Source organism: Galleria mellonella, unplaced genomic scaffold (genome assembly GCF_026898425.1).
Source record: "Galleria mellonella isolate WM207_F2 unplaced genomic scaffold, CSIRO_AGI_GalMel_v1 utg266, whole genome shotgun sequence".
In the NCBI taxonomy this organism is placed as follows: domain Eukaryota; kingdom Metazoa; phylum Arthropoda; class Insecta; order Lepidoptera; family Pyralidae; genus Galleria; species Galleria mellonella.
The window spans coordinates 691,560-714,301 of record NW_026442061.1 but is presented as its reverse complement, the minus strand read 5'-3'; the positions used below and the strand labels follow the sequence as shown (position 1 = coordinate 714,301).

The window sequence follows — 22,742 nt, the reverse complement described above, 5'->3', positions numbered from 1 at the left end:
AGTAATAAGGTAAATGAGCTAGACTCAGAAAATTGCATGGGTTGATTTATGCATCGAGTTATCAGTGATTGGTGACAACGCCCGTTTTATAGATACCTACACTGTCAACGTCCGGAGAAAAACTAGGTTTATCGTGGATTTATTACTTTCAAAGTAATATGCATGTCTTAAGGTCGATATACCAAAAATATGATATATTTATAGGCTATGATTTTGTTATAACAAATATATTTACAATTTGAAAATGGGTAAAAAATTACATAAGATAAAATGTTGAACACCTATTAAGACGATGTGTCCTGTTTTAATTAAAAATTATCTATCCTTTGTAGACCCATTTTTTTTTAGCAAAAAACTTAGTTTTACTGATAAAAAACACTTTGCAGGAGGTTGTTGATGTTAGAAACAGTCGGCACTTAGTGTTTGGAATTCAGTTTTATATAAAGTTTTATTTATAGAAAGAAAGAAAGAATTATGTCCATTCGGAACTAAATTTCAGCCAAGAAGAATGGGCAAGAAACTCAGCTGTTGCTTTTTCAAAAAGTTAAACATATAGTATATATGTATATAGTTATAACTGAGAAATCACTTGTACTACCTGTGGAAGTAGTTAAGTAGTCTATTATTTCTTATTGTGATGGAGAATAATTCGGTATTTTTGTTTTATATTGGTATTTTAACTATTTTAAGGCTACAGTTTGGGTACCCTTAAAGGCAATCTGTTTTACATTTCAAATATTAAGTAAATGAGTATTCATATTAAGGTTAGATGTTTATATACTGAATCCAAATGGGAATTAACATTCTGTTAGTTCCTGCTTAAGGAGACAGGTCAAATTGTTAATCCCACCCTGAACAGCTAAAACAAGATTAACTTCTTGTTTGACTCATAAGTTGATAAGATAAGGTAGTCATATTTTTTTACTAATTTATAACTTTAAACTTAGACTGTTGTTTAGTTTAATTTGAACCGTACCAAAAATTAGAATGATAAATAGAAGTACGAGAAAAAATAGTATGGTACGGATTTTTTTTTAAATATATATAGATAAAAAAATATCAATATATTAGGTAATATTGGTAGCTTAATTTTTGTACAAACTAAAATTGTTTTAATTAAATTAATTGTTTGAACTAAATACAACGTTTATAATTTCCTTATGTTATCTCATAAAATTTTATGGAAGATATTGATATATATAATAAAATAAAAAAAAGCATAATAGGTTGGTATAATAAAATATTCTCAAAATACTATTGATGGGGAAACCACAAGTTATAAACCGCAGTCGAAAATATCAAATGAACATGAATTGTTAACGTTTTTGTGGATAATGTTATGGATTATTAGAGTGCTTATTTTTTATTCATGTCATGGATTACCGAAGTGTTAAAAAATCTCACTATCTATTCCATATTGCTTATTAAGTGATTACTTAGCCGTTAGCAATATTATGTATATAATGTCTTTTATAATGTAAAATATAAATAATCTATAATACTTTGAGACTGACCTAGATTTTTAAATTGTTATTGGTACGACATTCAAAATGTAATTAGTGATCTTATTTGACTATATTGGGCGTGTAGTAGGTACATACCCTTATATAAATTTATTGGTTTAATTCTATTTTTCTTTAACATTAATTTTGTATAATCTTAATTAGTCAATCAACATTATTACTATAGATATTTATTTAATTAATACTTTAAATTTACATGACCACAATTTTAAGGCAATTCAACAGATGCTAAAAAATTTTGTCATATGGCCTTTACTATGTTAAAGGTCTATTTAAAGCAAATATATATTTTATTTTATTTCATTTTATTATTGTCATGAATTTTTCTTTATACTCTTCTAGCTATTTTATCCTAATAATATAATAATTGTGAAAGTTTGTAATATTGGATGGGAAGATGATTGGATAGAAGAATGGTTGAAAGATTTTATGGATGCATATTTGTTACTCTTTCACGCAAAAATTACCTACTAAATGGATTAGAATAAAATTTTGTGGACAGGTAGGATTAATTTAACACACATGATACAGCTTAAATATAGTTAAAACATATTTCAGAATTGTGTGAAGAATGGGCTTTAGCAGAGTGCGAAGGCGAAGGATGGTGGCGCGAGGCAAGAGAGACGAGCGGGCGAGGCGAAGATGTACGGTACGCGGGCGTGGCGCCCGTCGAGCGCGCCGCCTCCGCACCCGCCACTGCACTCGCTGTGCGAGCTGCGCTGAACTCTGCTAAGAGTAAGTAGATTTATATTGCCAGAAACAACATTTTATAAGTCTATATAATTTATTTTCGAGCTTATAATATTCAGAACAACAAGAAGCGTAATTTTTATATTTGTTTTCCAGTTATTTAATTAACATTCTTCGAACGTGAGCAAAAAATGATTCGCAGCTGATTTTTGCAGGTTTCATTTGGCAATCCTAGGTTTTGGTTAATTGAGAGCGGGGAATCTGGGTGCATTATATTGTATTTTATCTCATTTTTTATTAAAACTAAGTTTCAATAAAAAACTTATACCTGTGGAAGTCAGCGGCTGGATCTTAGATTATGACAGTCGTATAAGAGGATATTATCTGTATACCGCTTTAACTATATTTCAGTTTTTTCAAAGCATAGATATTGTTTGTGCGAAGCTGTTTGTGTAAATCTTTCAACATAGTTGCTTCACTCCTTTTATTCTGATAAGCTTTTACCTATGCTCAAATCGTCAGAGTTCTTTATAACCATTACGAATTATCATGTTTTTTATTTATTCCCAATAATAACTTAGACATAGCAGGCATTACATGACATACTATTTTTAATTTTGAGTTATTATTTTTAATTTTTATAAATTTGACATTATAATTTTCAGCTTTAAATAAGAAACTGCAGAAGGTCAACCTTGATATTAGTCCTAAAGGAATAATAGTCAGTGATGCAGACTCTCAGGAAAATGTTCTCAGCGTCTCAATATACAGGTACATTAATTTTATTTATCTTTGTTTTAAGGCGTACTGGATTAATTACTTTTTCAACTTTCCATAAAATAAGACTTTTTTTACTACTTTGGGGGTAAACAAGTATATAGCCAGTCTGATGGTAAACCATAGCATATGAAGGCCAGTAATTACAGTATGTTTGCTGAATGTTTTCCTTAAAATATTCAAAATTTATCCATAATTGTATAATTTTTAGCAGTATACAACCTTGATAGTGTAACGATTCAATACGTTGCTTCCAATTTAAATATATTTAATCTAGCTATCCAAAATAATCCGAAAGCCGAAGGTTTGATCGTGTTGGATGTAAATAAGTTTGTCTGTTTTTATAGTTTCGGGTGATTTTTTTTATGTAAAATTATGTATCTATTTAGAAAAAAAAATTAATAACAAAAATCTATCAGTTGCTTAAAATTTATAGTTTCAAGTTCTGTTTAATTTGGAGCGCGAGTATGTAATGCAATGAATTCAGCGGTGTTTATTATTATTATTACATAAAAATCAAATATGTATTTCTAAAATCAAAATAAAATAATCAATAAGAACGTCAATTGTTGTCATCAATACAGCGACATGATGAATTGCTTCTTACTATCTCATCACAGTCACAACAGTTTTTATGTAAAAATATGTAATAGTGGATTCACAATAAACAAGTTAACTTATTTATAGCAGAGTGGCCTTTTGTAAATATTGTGAACACAATCGCCTGGCCAGGTTACACGACAATAAATTATAGATAACATTTAATTAATGAAGTTTAATATCACAAACATAATTGATATTAGCCAGAAAGTCATTGACTTTACCTTGTTTTTAAATGTAAATATTTTTACAATTTATAGTCGTCGTGTGATCCCGATCAGGCCTCCCCTTACTTTCTCGTGGGTGGACAACAGCGTCTCTTTTATTATATAACTAAAGTCTAACTGCGGTTGCCAATCCGCTTGCCAAGCGTAGCAACTACTAGCGAAACCCCTGTATGGCAAATACCATGAGAATTGGCCTCCAGATTTTTGGTTTAGAACCATTTCTTACGGCAGTTTATGAGGAGGTCTATTTTACCAGCGGATAGTTAACGACTGATATGATGATGATGATGATGATGATGATGATGATAGTAGTTGTTAATGTATTTTTGGTGTTGTATTAAGAAATCTGGAATTGAAGTCTTATTCAGACGTGAATTAATAGACGTACTTAAAGATGGGAGAGATAGAATATGTATGTTTTTTTATAGTTATGTTCATATTTGTTGTAGAATTTCATATTGTTCAGCGGATGCGGCTAATGCGCGAGTATTCGCTGTGGTCGAAGGCAAGAGCGGTAGCGGTTCGAGCGAATCACATGTAGTACATGTGTTTGTATGTGCGAGGCGGAAACAAGCGAGGGCGCTTGCTCTATCGCTCGCACACGCTTTCAATGATGCTTATCAGGTATTTAACGTTTATAATTTAAGCTAAATTATCCGGTGTTAGGTGTAGCCGCTATCCATGCATTATAAAAAGGAACAATTTAGGAGAGTTTATAAATATATAGTTTTGATATATGAATAAAGATGATTTATATTCTATTCTATTAATGCCATTTTGATTCCGAATCGAGTTAAATATTTGTGTATTTTTTTATTGAATACTATTCATTTGAAGCATTTGTTATACTTATTTCTAATGCGATAATAAATTTTAGATATTGTTGAAACAAAGCTACATCAATTAGAACAAAATTTACTAATTTATGATTAAGATGAGAGTAAATTGTTTTGATTAAAAAAATATATCGTAACCGTTTTGGAATAGCATGAGACATACGAATAAAATATACACTCAAATTGAAGACAGTGAAAATACAATACTAACAATACTAAATTTGTGACCAAAAATTTTCAGGAATGGCAGGCAAACCAGGGCAGCTCTTTACAATCCACCGGGAAAGGTACACCCTGGGTAAGATGACACTACTTTTACAAGTAACTTGGTCCGTTCGCTACGTCATCATAATCGACTGCAATAAAATACTTATTTCCTAATCCTTTTCCAAATTTTATGTAGATTGGTTGAACCGTTCAGGCATCAAGTGGCAACAAACAAACTCACCTTACTAGCAAGGATTAATAAGAATATGTTTTATTATGTAATGCAAATATAAAGTAGTTTAGAAATCGCGTCATTGTTAGTATAACTGTACAATTATCCTCAATCAGCCGTTAACTCTCCACTACTGAATGTAGGGCTCTTTCATAAGGTGGGTTAATATTGAGAAGTATTTTTCTAAATATGCATGAGTGCATTTGAAAAGATCTGATTGTTATTTATATAGAAATTGTCTAATATCAACTATTGTCTAATATTTACAGTATAATCTCTGTTTAGTTTTGGATTAGATAGTCCAAAATCAAGCAGAGATTAAGCGCCATCTGGCGCTCTGTAATAATTCTAGGGTTATCTATTATTAGACAGATCAGTGTATGTCGGCTTAAAACCTAATGACCCAGTGGTTGTTGCCTCCGGAGTTGAAGCCGGGGTAATAGGGTATGCCCCGAGGCCCCTACCTCGCCCGCCCACACCATCTGGCGGGCAAAAGAGAATACTGGATCGATTGATTGATATTATTAGACAGAAAAGATAGATATAGATTTCAATTTGTACTCGCGCTTTGTCATTTGATTGTTGCTTTCAATTATTGCCATCATCAAAATCATCATCATATCAGCCATTATCTGTTTACTGCTGAACATAGGCATTCCGAATAGACTGTCATAAGGAACGATCCTGAGCCACGTTCACCCACCAACTCTCTGCAATGCATTTGTGGTCTTCGTCTTACACTGTGTTTGTCCATACGGAGTCGCTACTCAAGAACCTTTCTTTTCTATCGGTTTTCGATTATGTATTACTTTAATTTGATCCAAATGTTGATTACAGGTTCGTTTCCCGGATGAGTCCGATGAAGAGACGGATAGCGAGCACTGTCAGTCGCCCGCTCCTCTCGTCACTTTCGCCTGATCTTATATTTAGTAGTACTGTTATTTAAGATATTATTTTTTTAATGTTTAAGTTAAAAGTAGCAATACATTGGTTAAGCTAAACAAAGCTTTATTAAATGGATGCCATTTTGACTGCTTTAGTTAAGATATATTTTATAATATAGACAATTTAAGAGGCTTTCCATTGAAGGAATTGCATGTCGGAATCTCTTGTCAAAAAATTGTTAAATGTATATTCTTAAATTGCTGCAACCCTTCTCAGTGAAGTGACAAATAGATGAATCTCACAATAGATACATTTTCGCTACTGCATGCAAGATAATATATAAAGAACTAACATCTTGATTTTACTATTTGATTACTTTTTATATCTATAGGATTTACTTTCGCCCATGTTTTATTTAACGCTATCGAAATCGTTGCTTTTTTGCAAAGCAAAATTTTATATTGTCCAATTTCAACCAGTATTTTGCTCTACAAAATCTATCTCAATGAGTCATTTCATAAAATACAAAATTAGACAATAGATTATGACATTCTGATTTTGTAAGAAGAACTACTTAAGTTACTTTTAAATAAGTAACTTATTTGAATTGATGTATGTACGTAATAGGCGTTGATGTGTTTTGTTTTACTCGAATTTTATGTTGTAGATGTTTTGATGTACAATCATCTAGATAGAATGCTTAACGAAAACAGCCAACACTTTTCAATGACGCGTTCATTTTAAATTGTTTAGGTTTTGTAGCAGTTGTCATGCCATTAACTCCTGCCAATTTTATATTGTATTTAGTTTATGATATTGTCTCTATGATAAGTAATTTTAAAATATTATAATTTTTTTTTTTGTATATTCTGTCTAAATTTTATGACTGTGTTAATGTCGTGGACATTTGAATAAACGGAAAAAAATAAATAAATATAAAACATCTATATCGGATAAAATAATTGTCAGCGCTACAGGCTTGATAATTTTGTGAAATAAATAAGATTAGGGTGGTATTGTAATTATACAAGTACGATTATAGTTATATATATATATATATATATATATATATATATATATATATATATATATATATATATATATATATATATATATATATATATAATAAAGAAAATGATAATTCAATAAATCTGTTATAATTTAGGCCCTTAAAAATTTTGTAATTAGTGGCTTTTGTCATAAAAACAATAGTTTTATTTATTCATATTTACTATATTAGTAATATTATATTTTCAGTCTTTTATACATTTATGTATTTAGTATGATGGAATTACGCATCAGCCAATAGTTGATAATAATTGTGCGTTTTTGGAATTTTTAATGAAATTTTTAGCTCGTTGCTCCATCTAGACGTATGTGGTGTTAGATACACTGCAGTTGTTGCCAATGTGCAAATTAGAAATATGTATTGTCAAGTATATTTTAAAATAAATAAATATGTTTCCGTTATTTGTAGAATCGTAACTCTACATTTATTTATTAATTTTTATTTGTTCAAATACTGTACATGGTTTTAATTAAATTGTATATTAATTTATTCTTTCTATTTACCTACCATGAGGTCTTTTTTTATAACATAGGGGGCAATCGAGCATGCGGTTCACCTGATGGTAAGTCACCGCCGCCCATGATCACCTGCAACACCAAAAGCATTGCAGGTGTACTGCCGGCCTTTTAAAAAGGAATATGCTCTTGAGAGTTAATATGTTGTATCGGTTCGGAAATACTGCTGCTGGAAGTTGATTGCAAAGAGTGGTTGTGCGTGGAAGAAAGGATCTCCTCACGTTTATAACTATGGCATGAAGGATGTCATAAGTGAAATTTTCTGGCCTAATAATAATAATAATAATAAAATAATAATGGCCGTCAGTGCACTTTGCACTTGCAGTAGAATAAAAAAAATATGTATTTAAAAAATATGTATTAAAAAAATAATTAGTAATATCAGGCCGAGATGAGTAATATCCTACATCAATACATATATTGAGTTCTTTTGGACATTGATGACCCCCGTTGTGATATCACCCATACCTCTCTTTTTTAATGGTTTGCGGTACAGTATTTAAGGCATCCCGTCCTCGCTATTGGATACGGGTGACGGAATGCCTATACAAGAGGGTACGAGTACTTGGTGGGCGCAATTTAGACGCAATATTTGAGAAGTATTAAGAAGATAAATGAACGGCCAGATACTGCAACAAATGAGTATGTGGTCGGCCTCCGAACTGGCGACCTCTGCTGTCTCCCGGCCCCCAATTCGAGGGACGACCGATCACCGACCCACCCATACCAGTCGGATATATCTATATTCATTACGAGCGGGACTTCTTTTCGGTGTAATATATTAAATAACCTGTAGTTAATACATTTATTATTGGGGCAATATATGTACAGATATTGTAACTACAATATATGGATTTTGCTATCATCATCATCATCATATCAGCCTTTAACTGTCCACAATTGAACATAAGTCTCCTCCTTGGAGGGTTTTCCCAGTAGTTGCCATGCTCGGCAGGCGGATTGGCAACCGCAGTTGGGCTTTGGAGATGTTTTAACAGGGACGCATCTGCTCATCCCTCGCCCTCCCTTAGTCGCCTCTTACGACACCCACGGGAAAGGAAGAAGTGGCCCATTCTATGCCACTCCTTCCTTTTCAGTGGGTGTCGTATGTAAATATATGAAAAATATATAGAGACCTACGTATTTACAATAAAGTCTTGATGGACAGACTGAAGAATAAATATCGAATTTAAAAATATGGATACGTTTATTCTGACACAATGTTAATAGTCCTTATTTAATAATTTCAATACTATCTTAAACTATATCTAAGTTGTACAGATTACTAATTTACTCGTGTATTAAAATTAATTAATTAATTTTATTAAGTACTTTTTTAAATTTTATATTGTTTATTATTGTCAGATATTATGAACTAATATGTAGGCAGAAAAATAATAAATACTCTAATTGGTCACATAATATATATATTAAGTGACACATTAGAATATTTATTATTTATTATGAATTGTTATAATAATATTAAAAAAAAAAACTAGTTATTATAATGTACTTTTTATACACAGATAGCTTTTACATTTTATATTTTTTTTTGTCTGTCAAATATCTGATAACACCATCGCATTGTAAATATTACAGTATTCCAAAAAAAAGATTTGAATATAATTATTTTGTATGAGTAAAAAAATTTACAATACATTGATTAATAAGATCTAGAGAGAATTTCTTTAAAAGTGCATTGAAAAAAATGGCCATGTTTAACATAATTCATTTCCAGAAAGTATAAAAGTATATCAATCTTGTAATTGATGTTTTTTGGCACACAAATAATATATTTATTTATTAATATGTTTCTTATCAACTAGTATTTGCCCGCAACTTCGTACTCGTGTATATGTAGATAACCACTTTTAACAGTAATATAAAATATACACCAGTTTTTAAGTTACACTTTCATAATCATAACCGTGGAAATCGCATTCAATTTAATGCAGTAGTTTCTGCGTGATACTAAAACAAACATACAGACAGATTATAAATTTTGTTTTAACTTTTATTACTCTTTTTAGGACTCCTCATATTATTATTTTTTTAAATAAATAGTCAAGTTACAATTTTATTACGTCAATAAGATAAGTACAGCTTCATACTTTTGTACTGTATGAAAAGCAAATGTATTTTGCACAGGAGAGTGTCTAGTGTGAGTTGTACAAAGATTTACGTTAAACTTACGTTCACATTTACTCGATATGTTTGTATTGAAAACTTAATACTACACTTTAAGCAAATAGTTTCGAAAACTCATATTTCCATACAAAATTATCGACATAAATGTGCTTTTTTTTATGCAACTTAGAATGGCAAACAAGCTGACGGCCCATCTGATGGAAAGTGGTAACCGTCGCTATAGACATGAGTAGTATCATGGGCATAACAGAGTATACTGTTTCGCCCATGAAACCCCCCATGCATTGCCATTCTTGAGGACTCAGGTGTTATCCCACTGTACCCTGTAAATTCACTGCCATATGCCCTTCAAACGTAAACACAGTCGGTAGAAACACGAATGGGACAGAGGTGCCCAAACTTTTGTACAAAGTCTCCCTCTGGTGTACACATTAGTAATGTAAATTTTTGTACAACTCATACTAGGCACTTAGTTGGTTGATCAGTTGACGTTTTTGATAGTTGACTCTCCATCTAGACGTAGATATATATATATGATCTAGTACAATGGCTATCTAAAACCTAGAAACGACACTCCTGGAATTTTGCAAGCCACCGCCTCCCGTGGTCTGTAAGGAACAAAGGGTCGGAGCAGGCGCGGCCGCCATGGTAGTTGATCATCATAAAATCGAAGCAGTTGGTCACGCCGTCATTGTTGCAGTCCTGTAATATATTTAAACAAACGTAATGCAGAGCTTAAAAGATTGTACAAAACATAATTTGTACTAATAAGATTGTAAAAAGAAAATGTCAGATTTTTTCGTATGTTTTGTTTGTAATGGATAATCTCAAAAACTACTCAACCAATTTAAAAAATTCTTTAACCTTTAAAAAAGCTACATAATCAGCGAGTAATATAGGTATTATATTATTTTTAAAAAATTAGACAAACTTACGAAAATTATCATAATGCAATCCAAAGCATCAAAATTGTGTAAAATAATAATTTATCTTTAACCTACCCGTGTGAAGCTGGGGCGGAACGTTAGCGTTTTATAAATAAAAAAAAGTGGTATATGCACTCATATGAGTCTGTTTTAATATAACTTAATGAAATGGTTATCAAGAAATTATCATAGAAACATTCTCGAAAAGAAATAAGTAGCAAGTAGGCATAATAAATTAATTTGTTTGTTTATATTAAGTTCTATCGAAAGAGACTAAATATTATTGAGAATACGTCCATTTTCTTTAATGAAGTAATCATAAAAAAAGATTTTACAAAAAAGTTTTATTACAGGTTTTAATTCTATTTTCAAAACAAATATCAACAGGTTTAATTGTCGACAGATTATTTGTAGTATGTATATTTAAACATCATGTTATGTTTTATACAAATGTTGTAATCGTCTCACCTTTCCAAACTTCGCCATGTAATTTTCAACCACTCTGATGGAACAGAAGTAATCTCTTGCGCAATCTTCAAACGCTGCGAAAACAGAAAATAATTCTTTCATTACGAAATAATAAGATAAAGTTAGATTATCACGATCGGAATCTCAGATCAGTTTTTGTCATTCAATATTTTTGTCCAGAATGTATTGTGCCTGTAAAGGACCTATAGTCCTAAGCTGAATCGATTAAAGTCTTTAAGTCACTCATTGAAAATCCTTTTTCTACATCCATCTTATGGTTGTTAGCTCATCCTGATCCTTTAGTCTTTAACTCTTTAGCTTTTTTTATTTCTTATAATAATATCAAACTATAATTCCATGATTACTAATACCAAAACCCCCTTTCAAAATAAATTACGCGTGCAAGAATTAAATAGCTAGACTAGAGACTTATGCTGTATCAAATCGCTGCTTAAGTCAACTAAGACGCTTAAGCTAAATACTCATCTCCCAATCGCGAACCAAATAATATTGGAAAAAAAAAATACCAAAACCCTTCTCATTCCGTTTTTAAAATTCCGTTTGTTATTAGCATAAAGGGCAAGTCTGGCTAGTGACTTAGCCTTGCCGAAATTTAAAAAATAAAATGGAATATAGTTTTTCGTCCATAGCTAGATTAAGCATAGTACCTTAAGTACCTACGGCAATAGGTAGAGATAAAGTTGTATAAGTATGGGAATTCGTAAAAAAAGAGAAATATGGAATTCAAAATTTTTTTTTACTAAATAAAGAAAAAAAGTTATTTTGATTTAAGCCATACAAAAATAAAAGTATATAAAAAAGTTGTACAAAATCAACGTACTTAACTACCTAATAGAAGGTTGATGAACCGAAATTCAAAATTAGTTCAAAATTACAGGGTCTCTTCGTATATTTTAATAAATTACCTGGCTATATCTGTAATTAGCATGGAAGAAACATTCTCCTATATTTTATGACCATATTATGTTGATTCATGAAGCCTAATTGCATAGATAGGTTAAGTCTATTTTTTGCTCCACAAACATCTAATACTTCATTTAATTCAATCAATCAATTCATCCCAGACAGCTTACGGTACCTTTCATTACTTAGTTTTTTTGTGGATATATAATTTATTAATGAGTTTATGATCCAATTGTACAAGATATAATATAAAAAGTGCCATTGAATTGTCATTGTTATTATGTGGGTGAGTTCAGCTTTGGCATAATCTGGGTTCAAGAGACTTGGTGACTTAGGAGACTCTCAGCTCCAAGTTCATTATTGCGTCATTATTATTTATTATTTTTGTAAAAATCACTTACAAAATATGTCATTACACATTAACACAATGCTAAACTGTGTCATGTTAATGACAATTAAAAAGTAAGTTTTTTTTTATTTTAAAGATGATAAATTATTGGGTATTTCCCCCATTAGCTTTGCCAGGTTTGCAGACAAAAATATGATAAAAATACTTATTTCGTTTTGCATTTGTTATAATAGTAATGAATGAATGAATTAATACTTAAAACTTAAACTAACATAATATTTTTTATGTTAGTTTAAGTTTCTCTCGACATGTTGTGAAAAGGTATATAAATTTGTTGTTGTTGTAAAAAAAGTTTACCTTCATCTCTCTCGGGATCGTCATTGGGCAAAGTTGGTTTGCCAGCGTCAATCCAATAAAGTTTGGAGATGTAGAAAGGACCGCAGTAACCTCCCGAACACCCGTGGGACATATCGCAACCGGCTACATAGCAGAGACACCGGAGGCACGCGCCGCTCAGATTGGATACATGCACTCCTGAAAATGGGGTTATTACATTTAAATTTGAGCTGGGCAAGACTGTATATTACTCGTCAGCCGTTTATGTACTCCTAGAATTGAAGTCATTATATCTGTTGAAGTATAATGATTGTGTTTTACAAAAATACCGATTTCAATTGCGATGAAACATCATTAGCACCTTGGCCGTGTGGTTTCGCCATAGAATAGGCCACTTCTTCTTTTCCCGTGAGTATCGTAAGAGGTGACTAAGGGAAGGCGAGCGATGGGCGACAGCGCCCCTCTTAAAATCTCTACAGTCTAACTGCGGTTGCCAATCCGCCAGCCAAGCGTGGCAACTACTGGCAAACCCCTCAAATGCTTATGTTCAGCAGTGGACAGTTAAAGGCTTATATGATAAGATAATGTGACCATGAGCACCTAGATACTAGTTTGAACCCTTCGACTTAAGCAAGACTTACAAGAGGTATCGAACCTTTCCTTAGGAGAGATTATGCTTTAATCTGAGTGTTTAATTCGCTTGTACAACGAACTGTATTCAGAGAAACTATTCAATATTATGCCCACAGTCACTTTCTACCATCGTACTGCTAGTCATCGATAGGGAGTTCACTCTCATATCTTAGAGCCTAGATGGTCGTTTAAGCGCGGTTTCAGAGATTTTTCCTTCCACGAACGCTCAGGTTACAGAGTAAGCTCCCTGTGGAGATTTTTTAAGAGACTACAGCATAGCCCTTCAAAAAGGGCGTAATAAGGTTAAAGAGGTAGCTTCGAGTTCAATAATGCGCGCGTAATACCCCTGGTGTTACAGGCGTTCATATAATATGGTAACCGCTTAGCATCAGATGGGCTGTATGCTTGTTTGACACCTCAGTAGTATCAAAAACGGTTTTGAAAAAATATCTATAGGACCAATTTGTAAGTACCTATATCTATTTAGATAAAATCGAATTTGGTTTAAAATTGAATTGAATGTTTGAAGTATGAAGTAACAAACATAAAAAAAAATACAACCGTATTGAAAACCTGCTTCTTTTTGAAGTTAGTTGAAAAGCTATGTAACTCGTCAGACCCAAATACATGGGGTGGAAAGAGATTGTAAAGGGATCTAATTGTACCATTGCTGACAATATATCCCTGTTAGATTTATATCCACGCGTTCTCCTTTGGACACCATTATGGCCAAGGGGGATTACGTAGAGCTTGACCTGCTAGGGTATATTGCTAGCAATGGGACTGGTAGTCCGCATTACTAACAACCCCTTCTCCCTCCTTATATACCCAGTCAAGTCGACCATAATGATGGGCCTTATAATAAATAATATGAATAATGCCATAATGAATAATATGTGAAAATGGAAAGGCAGGTTCGTTAAACCTGCCTTTCCATTTTCACATATTATTCCTGGTGTCCCGCCAGCGTATACCGTTAGCGCGGGCGTCGCTATAATTTCATTATCGTCTATTAAAAAAAAAATCATTGGTACTGCTTCTAATATTACAAATGTCAGAGTTTACAAAGATGTTTGTATGTTTGTTACTACATTACGCTTAAATGGATGAAGGGATTTGAATGAGATTTGACACACGGGTATCTACTTTAATATGTAGTAATTACAGTAACACCCGTATTATACTAATACTATATGTATATTATATATATATATATATATATATATATATATATATATATATATATATATATATATATATATATATATATATATATATATATATATATATATATATATATATATATATATAATTATGATCATCATCTCAGCCATTAACCGTCCACTACTAAACACCGGCTTCCCCTATGGACTGTCATAAGGAACAGTCCTGAGCCATCCGCATCCAATGACTCCCTGCAATAATAGGGGGAGGGGTTTCACTCCATCTAATGAGAGATCGTCCTACTTTACGTTCCTTTGTGTATTTTTGTGTTTTATGCATGTAAAAATTATTAATTCACTCTTTCGTTACCTACCCACTTCTACTAGCTCTCTTTTAACCAAAGCTTGTCCAACTAAACCAAACCAAAGATCGCCTTTGGTACCTTTATGTCTATATTTTGATTTGTACTTTATACTACTGCATTTCACTTAGATTTTTTAATTATCATTGTTTATTTTATGATTTTGGTGCAATAAAGAGTTAGATAAATAAATAACTTAACGGGCAAAGCCACGGGAAATACTAATCATTATCTGTAATAGTATATATTTATCTGAGGTAAATAGACTTTACTTGCTATGTTCATATTATTCACCATGCATAGAGAACGTCTGACCTCGCATTTTATTTATGTACTTTGATGTTTTATAAAACATATTAAAATCGTTCCACGTAATAAATTGTACATGAGTATATATTTTTTTTTATATAAAACTCATAACGCAAATAGAATTCTGGGGTTTATCTTTAGAACAACTAAACCTTTTAAAAACTCGCAAACTATTTTGTCACTCTATACAACACTAGTTAGAAGTTCACTTGAGTACTGTTCTGTTATTTGGTCTCCCTTTTATCAGAACCACATTGACAGAATAGAAGCAATTCAAAAACGCTTTGTTAGATTCTTGAGCACTAAGTTTGGTCTGAGAAGGAAACTTCATTCGTATGAATTAAGACTTAATCACTTTAACATTAATTCTCTTATAAATAGAAGACCTATGTCTGATTTTATTGCTCTCTATAAAATAATAAATTATAAATGGGACAGTAGCACATTGTTGAGCCTTGTTTCATTTCGTAAAGGTAATAAAAGAATACAAAAATTATTTTATATACCGATTTCTAATGATAATGTATCGTATCACAATCCAATTATCCGCATGTGCAGAAAATATGACAATGTATGCAAGGCACTTTATATTTTTCAACAATCCTTGCAATGTTACATTAAGGCTGCCAATTTGTTACTTTAAATTTATAGCCGTCATTCTTTTAATGTATATAATATCGAATGTTATGCAGAGCAGTTATTGGAGTACAAATTTAATGCCGTTTTATGTAATATTTATTTTATAAATGTATTAATTTGTAATCTGATGCCTTGCTATAAATAAATAAATAAATAAATAGCTTAATTTTCATCCGACTAACTAAGAAAAGAGTACAATCATTTTCGGATGTAAATAAGTTTATTACACTGTATCTTGTTATGTCTTGTTTTGTATTGTCAAATATTGTTCGTGTCGTCCCAGCATAGAATAAGCCCGTGGGTGGCGTAACAGACAATTAAGGGGCGGCGTGGGATAGGCAGCAGCGTCCCTTTTAAAACATCTCTAAAGCCTTACTGCGGTTGCCAATCCGCCGGTGAGTGTGGCAACTTTGGGGGGTTCCCCAAGAGGGAGGCTTATGTTCAGCAGTGGACAGTTGAAGACTGATATGATGATGATGATGATGATGATTAATAAATTAAATATGAATAAACTGTAATAAAATTTTAGTAATCAGGTATTAATTTAAAATAAATAAATGTTTTCTATTCTATTGTAAAAGAATCAGGTTCAATCAATAATTATAAAAATAATTTAGGAAAAAATCATTTAATCCATCCTCGAATTCACCGTTTTTATTTTGGAGCAGGTTATGAAGAAAATTAAAGCGAATTTGAAATAAGAATATAAGAGCGCGTAGACATTTCTATTTTTGGATTTCTACATTTCCTACTGATCTACATGATTTTTTTTATTAATAATTTTCTTAGCAGAATAATTAAATGTAATAACATCAGCCATTAATTGTATTTCGGTAGCTTTGTAAAAAAAATTGTAGAAATTAAAAAAAAGTTTGCAAATCGACGAGTACTCACCAAAAACAGTACATAAACATAATAAAATACAAATGAAATATTTCAAACACATGTCTGTGGCTACACTCTTTAATACACAAGACTACCTACTTTTCCATTTCACAAACTAATATTAACCTTCTTATCATTGTTATATATTATTTAAACACTTTTAATACAAGTCCAAACGACACGGATGCTATTTGCTTAACTGACTCGGTATCTAAGTATAATTCTATACAATTCGTATAGATACGTAATTATTATTCGACGAATCACAACCAAAAAAACTTTAGGCAAAAACTTTTTAAGTTGATAGAGAGTATTTATAAACTATGTCCTTAGCGTCTCGCTTTTGCAATCACATACAAGTTATTTATCATTGTTTCTGATGAATTAGTTGTTTTATTAAATATTGTAATGCACTATATTAATATTCAAAGGTCCGTGTCTAAGTAATGCTAAATATGTTCCTACGTAGGTAGGTATAGGTAAGGAACGACAGTCTTGAACTTTGAAGAATGATATCCGGGAGGTAATGTATTCGTATCCTGTTCAGTCAGATTCGTCATTTGCTATTGTGCTTTACAATTCATATGGTACAGTTTAGTAAAATCCATAGACATACAAAATGGTAGACGATGCATGTCTCGCAATTTTTATGAAAACTATGTAAATGAGATGACGATTATTTTATGACACAGAGAGCATGCGGCTCACCTGATGGTAAGTGACTGCCGCCGCCCATGATTACCCACAACACCAAAGGCATTGCAGGTGTAGAGCCGACCTTTTAAAAAGGAATATGCTCTTTTTCAGGTATCAATTCGAACAATTCCTCAGAGCACTCCTTATGATAAATTCGGTAAAAGATACACAGAGATGCAACATCTCTACGGAGTTTCAATGGATCGAGTCGGACAGTAAGGCGCTGATCATCAATAATTCAAACCGCCTGTCTGTGAAGGCGGTCTAACGGAAGGAGTTGGCACTGTGGCGCTGCGGCCACATATATAAGTCAGAGCACCTATGTAATGAAGCATCATTACATAGGTGCTCTGACTTGAACTTTATACAATTTCAGGCGGTGTTCCGACGTAAAATACCGTCTCACTCTATTGAGCACTTATAACTTTTTGGAAGCTATTTTCTTCAGATGACCGCAAAATTGGACGTCGCTAGACACATGTATCAACGCCAATGACCCCTAGACTTGACTTATTATCAAGGAAAGTGCCCTGAAAGAGAGGAGATACGACAAACGGCATCTTTTTTGCGGTGGTTCCATGTCCTACCATCGAACGGAAACATGGCAATACAAGGACAGCTGGTTTGCGGCAGAAACAAGAGTGAGAAATACTCATGCACATGACTTTTGTCTGTTCTCTAAATGACAAAAACAATGTTACACTAAAAAAATTATATTTAATTAATCTTTAAGTATATATTAGTGATACTTAATAATATTTAATAATGGCAATACTGAGCAAAGACCGACTTGGTGCATTTATTATGACAACATTCTTCGAGCAGTGAACGCTTGTTGCGGGGCGATAGAGATCGCTTTTGTGTAAGATCTGGAAATACACAATAATATTATTTTAGAAGGTATTCTTTTTGTTCATACTACTGAGGTGGAAAACAAGTATACGGCCTACCTGATGGTAAGCGATTACCGTAGTCCTGCAATATCAGGGGCATTGCGCGCACGTTGCCGACTCTGAGAAAACCTCTTTACGTGACATAATAAACAGAAGATTGCAAAATTTAAAAAAATATTTGACCGTTGACAGACACAGTGCTAGAGTGGGAAGATTAATTTTTTGGTCGTATTTCGACTCATGTTTCTTCAGGTAATTTTCAATCGGCTTCAAAAAGAAGGAGATTTTCAATCTGGTTATATGTATATATATTTTTAAGTTTGTCACCTTTGACTCTGTCATTTGTAAATCGATTTGGAAAATTCTTTATCTGAAAGGATATACTTACGGATTGGTCCCGTAGAAATTTTATAAAAATCGGTTTAGTAGTTTAGTTTTTTAATCAAAATAAATTGTTTTACCACAGTTGTAAATGCTTTTTTTTAATACAATCTTAAATATTTAATTACACTTGTAGAATAAACCCTTTTCCATTATTAGTTAACATATTTTAAATAACTTCCTTTTAGGATGTTAATAATTTAGGTTTGACCAAGTAGATATAACGAAGCAGAAGAGTTTGATAGCACATTTCTCGAGGAAGGTTATTTAATATCGCAATAAAATCATATATATATATATATAACATATATATTATATATATGTTACATATATGTGTGTTATATATTTATTTATTTCATCAACTGGGCGAGTTCAATACGACCACTTTCTAATGCTGTAGTTTATCACCTAGGTAGACCTTCAAATCGTTTACTTCCTAGGCACATTAAAAATATATTTGTAGACGTATATATGTATTCTAGGTACAATAAGAGTTATGAATAATAATTGAACTAGATACTTGAATCTCGGAACAATGGTCTGTATTACTTGCCAGCTTGTCAAACCTTTTGATCAGTCGTGAATGCTACATCCTATTATTATAACGCCCACTTCATTATGGAAAAAAATACACGAATGCGGTATTTACCAACCGTTACTAGATGATGTCAAATCAAGTGTACATATCTAATATACATATATATCTAATGTTTAGACGTATAAAAAAATTGTTTTAATATTTTTTCGGATATCAGAAATTTATTCAATAGTGTCCTTATAAAAAGTACTTTACAAAGGTACATAAAAGTAAAATAAATATTTATATTTATTTTACTTTTATTGTAGGTAGGTCCCCCACCCTCCTCCAAACACCGATTTCAATAGTACAAAAACCATTTATTTTGTTTTAAAAATCTAATTACGAGTACTGAAACGACTTTGATGAAATTCCTATGGGATTAATTAGATAATGTATTTTTTCAATTAAAAATATTTTCTAAATCAGTTTATAATTAAGGGAATTCTGACGTATAATAATAAACATAAAATAATGCAACCGAATTTAGAACTTCCTTATTTTTTGGTTAGTCGGTTAAAAATAAACTTAAATTAAATATATAAAAAAGAAGATTTAAGATTAAAGGACTATTTTAGGCCCGTTGGGATTAGAAGTTTTCTCTTTTTTATCCAACTTGCAATGGCAAACGGGCTGACAACCAACTTGATGGAAAGTAATTTTCACCCATAGACAATATAAGTTGTCCCATCATTATTTGCAAATATTATTACGGTTGCGGTTTATTAAAACGTTGTAATTATTATCAATAATTTTATTAATATAAAAAGACATTCCATTTTTAAGGCGGGATACAGAACATCACTGACTGATGAATAATAAAACATAACCTGACACATTTTAAGTTAGACGATAAGCGTATACCTGCGCTAAGGATATCCCTCACTGGCGGGACACCAGTGAAGAATAACGCAGGCGGGGATACCATTCCATTGTCTTTCATTAAAAAAAAAAAAAAACCATCCGCATTGTAGTGTGGTGACGCGCGGTTGACAGCATCCTACTTATGCCCGGGGGGGGGGGGGGGTAAAGGATTGTTAGTAATGGAGACTAAAGGTCCTATTGCTAGCAAATGTCCAACTAGGTCGACCTCCCCATGGTCCTCCCTGGAAACCATCGTGCTGAATTCCAAGCGTATTCATCACGATAAACTAACTGACCTGCCTTTTCATTCTTACCTTTTATCCCTCACTGGTGCCCCGCCAGCGTATCTCGTTAGTGCAGGTGGGGTTACTATTCCATTATCGTCCAGTAAAAAAAAAGTGGGTCCCTAGTCCCCGATATCTACAATCTCTATAATAATCGTAAAAATATACTTACAAATATCAGGTTCCTCGTGGCTTTGTTCAGAATTCATAGTTAAAATACACATGGTTGCTAATTGCCGGCCACATAGCTGAATGTAACCCTGGTCATCAAATCCTTCGCCGAATACTTCAACTAGTGCTGTCAGTGTGACCACGAGGACAAAGAACACTTGTATTACCTTCATATTGGACACTGTTAAGACAAAAATTATATTATTAATATACTTCTCATACTGAATTTAAGTGCAAACTCATGTTATTCTATAGTTAATGTATTTTTTTTTTTTTTTATTAAAATTAAGACTATGTATTTATTAATTTTAAACGCATGGTTTAATCACAACGAACAGTGACGTTAAACATGACTTAACAATTGTTTTATTTAATATTACTATACGATATATTTGTATTTTAAATGTGTTAATAAAACACGATAATTTATATTAAACAATAATTAAACTCACACGATGAATACTAGCGTAGTTAAACAACTTCTAAAATGGAATGGAATATAAATCTGTTTATAGAAAATATGACAGTTGGCCTATGACACTGATATTTCATTTACAAAGATGTCAATAAACAACTTAATAGTATATTCCAATATAAAATTAAGAAAACATCGTTAACAAGTGATACACTTATAAGTACCTAAGCATAGATAATAGAGGCATGGCGACATCTTTGTATTGTTGTTGTTTCTAATACAAAAATGACTATAATAGAGCGAAGCATTAATTCACGCCGGATCAATGATTAATTCTTTACAAATCGTAAATCCGGCCCCACATGGAGTATTGATGTCACTTGTGGGCGGGAGCAACTAGATACCTACTTGAATCCTTCGACTCTGAGAGCCAACGACCAAGCTTACAAGCGGTATTGAACCCCAAAATCTTAGGAGAGATTCTGCTGGATTCTGCGTATTTTACCGCTTGTACAACAGATTGTACTCGGAGGATATAGTTCAATTTGATGACCACGGCCACTTTCTACCATCGTATGGCTCGCCATTGACAGGGAGTTCACCCTCTTACCCTACAGTCCAGATGGATGCGTACAAAGCGGTTTCAGAGATGTTTTCTCTACGAATACTCAGGTTATAGACTGAGTTCCCTGTCGAGATTTTCCCAAGAGATTACAGCATGGGGTTCTTCAAAAGGGGCTAAAGAGGTTTCTTCAGGGTCGGCAACGGCGCATAATACTCCTAGTATTGCAAGCGTTCATAGGTTGCGGTAACTGCTTACCATCAGGTGGGCCATATGCTTTATTGCTACCAAAGTGGTATAAAAAAAGAAAAAAAATTGTTACGAATGTTGAGGTTTAGAGGACTTTGATTCGTCTGTCATACCCGTGAACGGATGTTATTTTGTAGGGCGAGTTTCTACTATTTTTGATAGATAGATAGATCATGTGCGGCGGTAGTCACTTACCACCAGGTGAGCCGCATGCTCGTTTGCCCCCTTTGTTATAAAAAAAGTGATACACATTGAAAAATTACTGTGACGAAGATATTGTCGTCATGACAACGTTCTAAGTGATAAGTAAGTAGAGCTATGTACTGTCGATATTGGGGTCGATTCTGAACCGTCATTCTTTGTCTCTATTTTTTAATTATCAGTTCCATACAACAGCAAAATATGTATTACAAAGACCAATGAAGATTACAAAGAAGATGAATTCAATTAATATTTTTAAGTTATGATTAAGTTACATTTAGTTTTTAATGGTTCATAATATAATAATTTATTATAATAGTCAAACTACGAATTAATTTTTAATTTTTCATTTTAATGATAAGGTTTATTAGATTCGACCCATTATAAAGTTTTGTACTGCTCTTTCAGAAGAATCCTGTTTTCTAATATTTTAAGAAAACCTTGCATATGAACTGTACGTTGTCACTTTTTAATTCATGGTGGTCAGTAGCACAATATTTTTGCTAAACTATAAATTTATAGTATATAGAGGACAGGATCTGCGGTATGGTCCCAGCACAGAATGGGTGATTCATTCCATTTATCGTGAGTGTTGTAAGAAGTAACGGAGGGAGGTGTCTTATATATATATTTAAGAGGTATCTTAAAACATTACCAAAACCTAACTGCGGTTGCAAACCTGCTTGTCAAACGTGGCAACTACTGATAATCCCCGAAGAGGAAGGTTTGCGTTCAGCAGTGGACAG

The 22,742-nt window shown here is 32.4% G+C and overlaps 2 protein-coding genes and 1 long non-coding RNA gene across 3 annotated transcripts; 1 reads left to right on the top strand and 2 right to left on the bottom strand.

The window, feature by feature from the left end:
• Positions 1-244: 244 nt before the first annotated feature.
• LOC113522417 (low density lipoprotein receptor adapter protein 1-like) lies at positions 245-6,010 on the top strand. The gene is made up of 6 exons (XM_052895094.1): positions 245-248; positions 2,082-2,258; positions 2,879-2,984; positions 4,267-4,441; positions 4,895-4,951; positions 5,930-6,010. The coding sequence occupies exons 1-6, from the start codon at positions 245-247 to the stop codon at positions 6,008-6,010; spliced, it is 600 nt and encodes a 199-aa protein (XP_052751054.1).
• A 2,790-nt stretch (positions 6,011-8,800) lies between these two features.
• LOC113515882 (lysozyme-like) lies at positions 8,801-17,438 on the bottom strand. Its single transcript, XM_031909010.2, has 4 exons — positions 16,713-17,438; positions 12,734-12,910; positions 11,104-11,177; positions 8,801-10,411 (listed from the first exon to the last, which is right to left on the bottom strand). Exons 1-4 carry the CDS (start codon positions 16,762-16,764, stop codon positions 10,271-10,273), a joined length of 444 nt encoding a protein of 147 aa, XP_031764870.1. The 5' UTR covers positions 16,765-17,438; the 3' UTR covers positions 8,801-10,270.
• Positions 17,439-18,096: 658 nt separating this feature from the next.
• LOC113518366 (uncharacterized) lies at positions 18,097-21,166 on the bottom strand. The gene is made up of 3 exons (XR_008252860.1): positions 21,022-21,166; positions 20,571-20,750; positions 18,097-18,268 (listed from the first exon to the last, which is right to left on the bottom strand). It is a non-coding gene; the product is annotated as an uncharacterized LOC113518366 (long non-coding RNA).
• Positions 21,167-22,742: the final 1,576 nt, after the last annotated feature.